Source organism: Pseudorasbora parva, chromosome 22 (assembly GCF_024679245.1).
Source record: "Pseudorasbora parva isolate DD20220531a chromosome 22, ASM2467924v1, whole genome shotgun sequence".
NCBI classification, from domain to species: domain Eukaryota; kingdom Metazoa; phylum Chordata; class Actinopteri; order Cypriniformes; family Gobionidae; genus Pseudorasbora; species Pseudorasbora parva.
In genome coordinates this window covers 39754771-39766333 of record NC_090193.1, presented here as the reverse complement: position 1 = coordinate 39766333, position 11563 = coordinate 39754771, and the positions used below count along the sequence as shown (strand labels likewise).

Here is an 11563-nt window from a genome sequence, read left to right as displayed (position 1 = left end):
TCACACCTCTCAGGCGATGTGAAACTCAGACTCGCACTATTGTCTGAATAATGATCGAGCGCTGAAGCGAAACTGAACGTGTGGCCAGAAAACACGAGTGGAATGTTTGGCACCTTTACAAACCTTGAATTACTCGTGGTTTATACACTCTTGAGACCATAATTTACTGCCACCATGGTATTTATTATCATAGTTCAATCCCATCATGCATTATCAGTGATTTTACAATGGCATCTTGCAATACATTTTGCCATGTTTATGCACGTAAAGCCATCCTCAAAAACAGAATGGCATGTTTATGTGTGTGTGTTTTGTTTGCGTGTCAGATGTCGACTCTCTCACACACACTGCAGTGGGTGGATCTGGAATGCAGCTCTCTTCATTAATAATCCCTCTATTGTTTTCTTTTATATGTCGACTATGCCGTAATAAATATCCAGAGAATGGAAAGTTCACTGGCCAATCAGCTTCAAGTGTGAGTTTAGGGTCCAATTCTCACTCTTAAAGCTGCACTATGTAGTATTTTTGCAGTAAAATATCCAAAAACCACTAGGCCAGTGTTATATATTTTGTTCACTTGAGTACCTACAATATCCCAGATGTTTCCGACTATTGTAAATTGTGAGAAAATTGCTATTTTAACTGAGGACCGGGACTTGTCAGCGTTGCGTTTGAGGAGTCGCCTGTCAATCGCGTCATATCTGCGTTACCCTCGGTTTCGGGTTTTATTTGGCAGGAGCGCTTTACTCTTAGCAGTGTGAACAAGTGAACGCACGGAGTAACGCCATAACATCGTTGTAAACACTTAAATGTATCTAATATGATAAACAGAGATGCTTTACCTCAAAATCATAACCGGAAGAGCGGATCTGTGCAGGCGCCCGGCGAATGAGTCCCGTCCCGTCATAATAAAAGTCCCGGTATTCACAAGGCGGGTATTTGTTTAACAATCGCTCCAGCAGCTGTGCTCAGCTCCTCAACACTCGGTCCTGCTCTGCTTCACTACAGTAACGTTAATAACCGCATGCATGAACGTGATTTCTGCCCGAGTCCTATTCTCCACCCGCTGTGATGAGAAGACCACATCTCCCAAGATGCTGCGCTCACACTTTGCGTCATCAAACTACTCATTTGTTTTGAATAGGCGCCCTCCAGTGGACGGAAAGTTGCATAGTGCACCTTTAACTATGACTTTTGCCTCAATAAACTCCTAATTACTGCCAGTGTTGGGTGTAACGATTTACTATGTAATTAGTTACTGTAATTTAATTACTTTTCCCTTGAAAAAGTAAAGTTAAGCTGGGCATACACTGTGCGATTTTCGTCCGATTTCGAGCCGAATTCTGACTCGTGCGACTCTTTTTTGGGTCGGGCCGATTTTCAGGTTGTGGTTCGTGCCGTGTACAGGGGGAATCGAGGGGTGACAAACCTCTCACGATCGGGAATCAGATGGTCGGATGAATTTCTGGCGTGTCAGTAATTCTGCTCGCCCCCCGTGAGGTTATCGCACAGTTGAAGCAAAGCCACGAACGTATTGCCCCTCACTGCGCCTGCGCGAAAGCAGAAGTTCAACCATTTAATTTTTAAAAGCATTAAGGAAGAAAACGAAAAGAGGGAGATCTTTAATTATGTAGGCAGCTATCAAATAGCAGAAATTAAGTAAACTGTTGTGCCTCCAGTTTGTGTTGTATATATCCAGTGCATATTATTCATTTAGCTAGTTGATCATTAATTTACTTTCACATTTTATTTAATTTTTTTTAATATTAATTAATATTTAGCCTAGGCCTACTTAATCTTATTATGACGGAAAGTGGGAACCGTTGTCCATCTTGACACAATGTCATGTGTTCTTTTTCTTCATGAACGCGAGTCAGTGGATATCACGCAATGCGTAGTTTAAACCCAGTCTCAAACCTGAATCTGAGTTATCACTACAGAAGGTGAAAGTAAAATCTGACAAGCTTTCGGCGCATATTCTCAGACAACGAGAGAGAAATGTAATTCAACATACTGATAACGTTAGCCTATTGCCTTATTTTCTTTCTTAATATTTCTATTTTGGTCCATATTGTGAGAAAAAAATAGAAGAGAAGTAGGCCCATTTTGTGTTAAACAAGTTGTGTTTAGATAAATCTGCTCTTTTCATTGAGACAGACATTATAATCATATCATTAGACCTATAATTCCTTGTTTAATCGGGCTAAATGTTTTTAAATAGTGAGGAGTAATCTATCTATTATTTTATTGTGCAGTGTGTCGATTATGCATTATTGTTGGGGGAAGGGGGCAAATTAATATAATATCAATTTAATAATAAAAGTAGGCCTACTCTAATAATAATAATTGTATACATAAATTCTAAATCCTCTTGATATCAATAGCTGATGCATTTACCTCTCTATAATACACCATGGTCTATCGTCTCCACGGGGGTTTTATTGCGTATTTTTCACCCGTACAGTGAGAGCAGTAAAGGCGCGCTCGACGGTCGGACCGCACAGTGAGAGCACATCAATCGTGCGCTTTGGCTTTACATCGCATGCGATCGACTCGTACAGTGTGAGTAGGTAACCTTGCTGAAAACGCACAGAAATCGCACAGTGTATGCCCAGCTTAAGGGATTACTCTTGGTTTTTGTGTAATTTAATTACAATTATTTCACATGTAATTGAACATAATACAATAGTGGAATTAATATCAAAACTTTAAAATGCTATTTTAATATATCCTTCTCACGTGTAAAACTTTGGTCAGTTAATAAGAATAATTGATGTAGTTTTATAATTTTGTATTTAAATGAATTACAATGGTTTTTTCATGTCTATCCTTAAATCACTTAACTAGTTGATGTTGATATAGGATTTAGAAAGTAATAAGTAAATAAATACTTTCTGGAGTAATTTGTACAGTAATCTAATTACATTATTAAAGATATTATTGAACTAGTAATTCATTACTTTTTTAGAGTAACTTACCCAACACTAATTACTGCTTGTTAAAGTCATTAAGTCTACTTTAATCAAAGTTTTACACACTATTGAATTAAAAATGATGTTTTGATAACGTAATGCTGCCATCAGCTGGAGAAAGAGGGAAAAACACTCATCCCAGCACAGTTCCCTTTAATTATAAAACAACAGTATTCATTCATGACCGACGATCACACAGAGTCATGCATTAGGATATATCGTTCAATTAGACATTTACAAAAACATTAACATACAAATGACAGATATAACTCGATACCTGCACACGATAAACAGCTGCTGTCACGTGATTGGCTACAAACAGTGCATCGCAATCTACACACAACGCTACTACGTACATTTCATATAACTTTTATATTTGGACAGCCAGTGAGTTTTTTGCAATTTTCATATACGCCAACATTTCGAAGACCAACTAGTTTGCATACTTCATACGTAAATACGTACATAAAAAATAAATATTTTAACAAAAATAGCACAGGTCAAATATAACATCTACACATTACAGTACTGAATTTCTCCTGAGTCCCATGTATTTGGATATTTTTAACAGGAAGAGCATTTAATGAGAGGATATATATATATTTGACATTTATGTACAAAATGTAAAAAAAAAAGGGGGAACGTAAAATTGCATAATGCATGATTTTTTTGAAAACAATTTTAAAAAGCTCTAAGTGGACGTATTCCATTTAGCACCATGTACCGTATGCATCATGTGAACATTTCGGGGCAAAGATCAGCAAACTGTGTCTCCAAGGCACTTCAGAATCCAAACGAAAATACATTTATTTCTGAAATATTGGCATGATTTATGCGTGTATTTTTTTTTTAAGTACATGTGAGCGTAAACATTGCACTTCACAGAATGGTCCTCTCTCACACATCCAGGCTCCGTCAGGTTTCGAGGGTTAAACGCAGCATAAGAGTGCAGCATCCGGAGGAATCAGACACATCTCCACACGAACACACTGAGAGAGAGAGAGACGTTAGTGAGAGAGAGAGGCGTTAGTGAGAGGATGGATGGATGGACAGACAGACGGACGTCAGCTCACCTACAGTCGTTGCCTCCTACACTTATCACGTATTTGTCATCATAAGAGAAACGGATGTTGGTCACGTGGGCAGAGTGACCGAAGTAACGCTTGTGTTTGGCCTGTGAAGAAACGCAAACCATTCAAGGGTTAATAATATATACAATATTATACACCGATCGGGCATTACATTGACTTTCTAATATTGTGTTGGTCCCCCTTTTGCTGGCCAGTCGAGGCATGGACTCCACTCGACCCCTGAAGGTGTGCTGTGGTATCTGGCACTAAGATGTTAGCAGCAGACCCTTTAAGTCCTGTAAGTTGCGAGGTGGGGCCTCCATGGATCGGACTTGTTTGTTCAGCACGTGTGTCAAAGTAACATCCACATGGATGGAGGACCCAAGGTTTCCCAGCAGAACATTGGCCAAAGCATCACACTGCCTCCGCCGGCTCGCCTTCTTCCCATAGTGCATCCTGGGGCCATGTGTTCCCCAGGTAAGACACACACACACACCCGGCCATCCACGTGATGTAAAAGAACACGTGATTCCTCAGACCAGGCCACCTTCTTCCATTGCTCCGTGGTCCAGTTCTGATGCTCACGTGCCACTGTTGTTGCTTTCGGCGGGGTCAGGGGTCAGAGGTCACCCTGACTGGTCCATACGCCTCAAACTGAGCTGCTCTGTGTATTCTGACAGCTTTCTATCAGAACCAGCATTAACTTCTGGAGCAGTTTGAGCTCCAGTAGCTCGTCTGTTTGATTGGACCCCACGGGCCAGCCTTCGCTCCCCACGTGCACCAATGAGCCTTGGCCGCCCATGACCCTGTGGCCGGTTCTCCACTGTTCCTTCCTTGGAGCACTTTTGATAGATACTGACCACTGCAGACCGGGAACAGCCCACAAGAGCTGCAGTTTTGGAGATGCTCTGACCCAGTCGTCTAGCCGTCACAATCTGGCCAAACTCGCTCAAATCCTTACGCTTGCCCATTTCTCCTGCTTCACACACATCAACTCTGAGGACAAAATGTTCACTTGCTGCCTAATATAGCCCACCCACTAACAGGAGCCGTGATGAAGAGATCATCAGTGTTACTCACTGCACCTGTTATAATGTTATGTCTGATCAGTGTATACAGTTACAATTACAATGCCACATAACATTTACTTCCCTAATTTACTGCAGATTTGCTGTATGTGACGGTTACAGTACAGCGTCACAAAGTAGCAGTAAAAGTCTAAATTAATTTAACTTGAGTTGACTTACAAATTTCTCCAAGCAGGGGAAGTCGAAGAGCTTCACGAGCCCGAAGTCATCTCCGGTGACCACATTCATCCCGGCGTGAGAAACACAGGCGCAGTTCACGTCCGCTTTCTCTGCGTTACGCGGCCAGATACCCAAAACCTCGTCGCCCAGAACACTGCACATGAGAAAACGTTTACCACGGTACACCAACCCATCATCATCATCTTCTTCAGTGGCATCATTCATACTGAGACTCACCTGGTCCATGTAGCCCAGGTGATCCTGTCAATCAGAGTTTGTTCTGTGACGATCTTCCCGCTGGGAACCTCATGAACCTGTCGCTTATATGAGCCCGTGGAGACCTGCACACATTAACGCGCTTTATTCATAAACTACAAACCGTGATATTTACACAGAATACATTCATGTTGAATCACAGTTGTTGCAAGTTACGATCTGAACGGAATGGAGCTGGATAATGATTTCTATAGAGCTGCTTGACATTGATAATTCATCAGTTATCAAACAAATTCACTTTTTCCCTGTTTATTAATGTGAAGCTTCTTTTAAAAAATCTGACTTGATTTTTGGGACCAGGTGCAGGTGTGTTTGATCTGTTTGTTTTATTATTGTGTGTGTGTGTGTGTGTGTCTGAGTATACACTATATTGCCAAAGGTTTTGTGACGCCTGTCTTTAAATGCACATGAACTTTAATACCATCTCATTCTTAATCAGCTCTAACAGCTTCAACTGTGTTAATGGGGATTTTTGCCCATTCTTCTAGAAGCGCATTAGTGAGGTCAGGCACTGATGTTGGACGAGAAGGCCTGGCTCTCAGTCTCCGCTCTAAAGGGGGTCGCACACCGGACGCGGAGCTCAGCGGCGCGCCACGTCTTTAAAATTCGAACACATTGTTTTCAATGAGTGTATGCACACCGGTGGCGGCATTCAGCGCCTGTCCGCGGCAACTCAGGAAGTTGTTCTAAATCCTGCCGCGCCATTTCAAGGCTTTATATTAAAAGTATATTATCGTTAAGGTATACTGATTTCACCCTTTGCTACAAGACACATTTGTTTTATATTCTGAGTTCAACAGCTTGAATAAAGTCTAAACATATTTTGGGGAAATGTATAATAAACGTAGCCTTTTAAAATCCTTTTAGAATGTGCGCGTCCGGTGTGCGATACCTGAGACGCGGCACGGCGCTGCGCGGTGCGCCGCCGAGCTCCGCGTCCGGTGTGCGACCCCCTTAATTCATCCCAAAGCTGTTCTATCGGGTTGAGCTCAGGACTCTGTGCAGGCCAGTCAAGTTCCTCCACACCAAACTCCTTATCCATGTCTTTATGGACCGACGCTTTGTGCACTGGAGCGCAGTCATGCTGGGACAGGAAGGGGCCGTCCACAAACTGATCCCACAAAGTTGGGGGCATGAAATTGTCCAAAATGTCTTGGTATGCTGAAGCCCATCCCCTGAAAAACAACCCCACCCCATAATCCCCCTCCACCAAACTTTACACTCGGCTCAATGCAGTCAGGCAAGTCCTGTTCTCATGGCAACCGCCAAACCCAGACTCGTCCATGGGATTGTCAGACTGAAGCGTGATTGGTCGCTCAGAGAACACGTCTCACTGCTCTAGAGTCCAGTGGCAGCTGCTTTACTCCACTGTATCCCACGCTTTGCATTGCTCTTGGTGATGTAAGGCTTGGATGAGCTGCTCGGCCATGGAAACCCATTCCATGAAGCTCTCTAAGCTGTTCTTGAGCTCATCTGAAGGCCACAGAAGTCTGGAGGTCTGGAGCTCTTGACTCTGCAGAAAGTTGGAGACTTCTGCGCACTGTGACCCTCAGCATGTGCTGACCCCGCTCTGGGATTTAACACTTCGTGGCTGAGTTGCTGTTGTTCCCAATGGCTTCCACTTTGTTCTAATCCCACTAACAGTTGAGCGTGGAATATTTAGTCGTGAGGAAATGTCAGGAATGGACTTATTGCACAGGTGGCGACCTATCACGGCCCCACGCTTGAGTTCACTGAGCTCCTGAGAGCGACCCATTCTTTCACTAATGTGTGTAGAAGCGTCTGAAGGCCGAGAGCTGGATTTATACACCTGTGGCCATGAAGGGCTTGAACACCTGAACTCAGTGATTTGGAGAGGCGTCACAATACTTTTGGCAATATAGTGTAAGTGAATATTGTTTGGATCTGAAAATAACTTATTTATGGGGGGGGAGTGTATATATATATATATATATATATATATATATATATATATATATATATATATATATATATATCATAGACTATATATAGCATTTATTGAATTAAAAATGCAGTAAAAAATGTAATACAATGAAATAATATTCTGATGTACATCATCTGTTCGCTAAATGAATATATAGTAAAGTGTGATTTATTTCTGTGATCAAAGCTGAGTTTATCATCATTACTCCAGTCTTCAGTGTCACTAATCATTCTCATATTAGGATCTGATGCTCAACAAACATTTATGATTATTATCAGTGTTGAAAACAGTTTTGTTGCTCATGATCATGCTGCTTCATTTTTGGGGAAACCACCACACCACTCAAACATTTGTGGTAAAATTAAAAAAGAGAGAAATTAATACTTTTGTTGATCAGACATAGGCTACATTAAATTGATCACAAGTGATATTTTTAATATTACAAAAGATAATTTATTTAATAAATGCTATCCATTGAACCTTCTCATCAAAGAATCCTGAAAAATAAAATGTATCATGGTTTCCACAACATTTTTAAGCAGCACTACAGTTTTCAACACTGATAATAATCAAAAATGTTTCTTGATTATGAAATCCTCATCTGAGAGTGATTAGTGAAGGATCAGTGACTCTGAAGACTGGAGTAATGATGATAAACTCAGCTTTGATCACAGGAATAAATCACACTTTACTATATTCACATAGAAAAAGGCTGTTTTCATTTGTAATGGTATTTCACAATATTACTGTTTTAACTGTGTTTTTGATTAAATAAATGCAGCTTTGGTGAGCAGAAGATAAACATTTCAAAAGCTGTCAGTTAGCACTGCATTATTCATATGATATAGGCCTACTTTATAGTCAATAAATAGCCTACATTGAGATGGCTTGAAAAACACACATAAAGCATATATTATCGCAATCGTCTGATTGTCGTCGTCACATTTCATCACTAATAACGATTGTTTTCCTTCAGCTGCAGCTCCAGTGACAAAGTTTCTACGAATCCGCTTTTGGACTTTCTGTGAGAGCGCCCTCCTCATATTTAGATACGAATAAAATGACAGGTCATGCATAGATTATTTTTTGTCTCTGAATTTAAATCTTGATGTATTTATCATGTATTCATGTATTGATTGTGACCTCAAGAAGCGCGCAATCGAGGTAGAGAAAGCTCTCTTTAGCGTTCCTGTTAACTTGCCCGCCCTCGCGCAGGTAACGCCGGTTCATATCCCGCTCGGAGCGGGTCGACTAGGATCGGGGAGACCCAGTAAATGTGCGGAGGATGAAAGTACACTTTATTAAAAGTGCAGGGGACACGTCCCGTAATCTACGCCCATGCTTGAATTGAACACTAAGCTTGCTTACTTCCATCCGTCAGACTCGCGTGGTATCTCGATAGCCAGGCAGCTCATTCAATGGCGAGCTCAGTTGACGCTGTGTGCTTCAAGATTCTGACGCAAGTGAGCTAAGATTCCAATTGGCCCAGAGAAATGTCAGTTATAAGAATTATCCAATAGTGTTTCGCATGTCTAGTCTACAGAACTGTAGACCCCCCCCCACCCAACAAAAAAAAAAACTCTTCGGTTCTACGCGATTCACAGAAAAGCGACACGTTTGCAGGTATGATTACTGCAAAATTGTACATGCACAAAAAAATAAATGGCCATTACATTTCAGCTGTGTATAAAATTTTGTCCATACAATTGTTCTTCTGCACACTAAAAAGAAAATTCATACCTCAATGTATTTGCTGTCCGCAGAGAAGTCCAGCTGGATCACAAAGCCAGGAATATCTTTGCAGTAACCGATGCGATTGAGAGACGGACCCAGAGTGAGATCGTAGAAATCTACGGCACACTCCACCGAGCCGACGGCCAGCAGCCGGTTATCAGAGCTGAACCTGAGCAGACAAAACACCATGAGCCAATTAAAGGTGAGGTATATGATATAAAAAAAATATATATTTTTTTAAAAGTGTCTCGGGCCGAGTAACAAAACAAACTGGTAGCCAATCAGCAGTAAGGGGCGTGTCTACTAATGACGGGGAGAAGAGAGCACATTATTCAAAAGACACGACACACAGGACGGACATTAGCCGAGCGACGACAGAAAGAGAGAGATGGCAGATAAAAAAAAAACACGTGGAATATATCTATAAAAACAAAAGAAGGCTTATAATCAGGCAAGAAGTTTCAGCTCTCCAGGGCTGGAGCGAACTCAAGGAGCGAAGGCCTGCAATCGGACGCCGAGGTTGCTTTATTTCTTCTCGATAGGTGAGTAACATTGATTTTTTGTTTTTGTTTCACAGAACTAATAAATGCTTTGTCTGGGTATCACCAGACCCGTGCTAATTTACATTTTACCTGTGATAAACCTTTTTACACTGACCAAAACGAGACGATAACTAAATAAAAACTACCGTTGGATGACAAAAACTATGACTAAAACATACTGTCTTTTTCGTCAACGCATAAAAACGAGATGATAATGTTAGTGAGGGAAGAGATCCGTCAGAACAGATCTAACGGCGGGAAAACACGGAGCTGTTGAGCTTCTCCAGGCTCACGCCACAGCGCTTCAGAGCGGCTCAATCAATCAATGACACACAATTATGACAGGCAATGTTCATGAGCTAATGCTGAGGAATAATCACAATATTTACTTTATATAGTCATATGATTTAGACGCTTGTAACGATGAATATTTGATCTCATCATCTGAACTGCAATAGTAAGGCATTTCAAAATAAGAGTCCTGGGGCCGGTTGCATTAACCACTTAGACTAGTCTTAAAAGTAAGTCATCGCATTTTTTTTTCTGTAAGACTGGTCCTAACTTTTTTAAATTAGTTATATAAAATGTTAAAAACGGTTCAATTTGAATTAGAAAAGTAAGACTGATTACAGTTTGATTACAAATTAGTGCTTAAACGTGCAGTATGTTACTTTTGGCCACTAGGGGTCACTCATTCAAAATAATAACAGACGTACTTTGATGATGTCGGGAAAGTGCGTGGGCTCATGGGAGTTGTTGTCATTGTCAATGTCAACCAGCGAATCTGGCATCTCCAGCAGAAAACATGCTCACTGACAAGGTAATGTATTATATTACATCTCTATTGTTGTTACGTTTAGTTATGGCTTTTCACTTTATGTAATGTCAATCTAATGAAATAGCAGTGAGCTACCGTTAGTTAACAAACTTATCAGTAACGTTAGCTAATGTGTGAGACAGAATGTTGTGCGGGCGGTGGCTATCTCAACATACCTATAAGTTGAGTGATTTATAGGTATGTTGACATATTAACCGCGCATCATAATTTGAGTTACTCAAATTATAGGTATGTTGACATGGCATCCGCGCTTGTGGAACATTCTGTCTATCAACTTGGGTCGCTGCTACTAACGTTTAGATCAGGCATCTACTACCCTCGTCCTGGAGAGATGTTGTCCAGACTCTTCGCTACAAAACATGTTTCATCACATGTAATTAGGGATGCACCGAATCCAGATTTTTGAGGTTCGGCCGAATACCGAATCCACTAGTTAATATTCTGCCGAATCCGAAACCGAATACCGAATCCAACTCCCATCCTCAGTCCATTATCACAGTAAACACATTAATGACATAATCAACGTCCACAGCAGTGTATTTTTAATTTAATTTTAAAAGGATGACACTGCCGTATTGCTGTCTGTAGTCATTTATATCATCCCGGCGGATGAAAATACATTCAAACACATTCATGTAAAGTATTTGTAATCAAAACTTAGTATAGTAATAATTATTATTGTCATCCTCATCATCTTGGATACGTTTTTTAATTCATGTTTTGCAAAAGCACTCAATACAGCCACTGTCGTGCAAACACTGATGTTTTACACATATTAAATAAACTTACATTGACATAACATAAACTTACACAAATCCTTGGTTCACCCGTGCTCATATATTATCAGCATCAGTTTTCCGAGAGAAACAGCAGCCGTCCTACTCCGAGAGAAACAGTTCTGTTCAAGACGGCGCTATCACGCATGCAGTATCTCAGCTC

The 11563-nt window shown here is 40.9% G+C and overlaps 1 protein-coding gene and 1 long non-coding RNA gene across 3 annotated transcripts in view; one reads left to right on the top strand and one right to left on the bottom strand.

Moving 5' to 3' along the window:
• LOC137058182 (uncharacterized) overlaps positions 1-11563 on the top strand; it is a 32052-nt gene that overhangs the window by 6356 nt on the left and 14133 nt on the right. Inside the window, exon 3 of the long non-coding RNA XR_010900614.1 lies at positions 9274-9446. This is a non-coding gene — a long non-coding RNA (uncharacterized lncRNA). The remainder of the gene's footprint in view (positions 1-9273; positions 9447-11563) is intronic.
• eml6 (EMAP like 6) overlaps positions 3111-11563 on the bottom strand; it is a 158763-nt gene continuing 150310 nt past the window's right edge. For both annotated transcript variants that reach the window (XM_067431383.1, XM_067431384.1), the window contains 5 exons: positions 9251-9413; positions 5527-5630; positions 5290-5443; positions 4046-4146; positions 3111-3961 (listed from right to left, as the gene is read on the bottom strand). In XM_067431383.1, the coding sequence (XP_067287484.1) occupies positions 3937-3961; positions 4046-4146; positions 5290-5443; positions 5527-5630; positions 9251-9413 (547 nt within the window). In that variant the 3' untranslated portion in view covers positions 3111-3936. The remainder of the gene's footprint in view (positions 3962-4045; positions 4147-5289; positions 5444-5526; positions 5631-9250; positions 9414-11563) is intronic.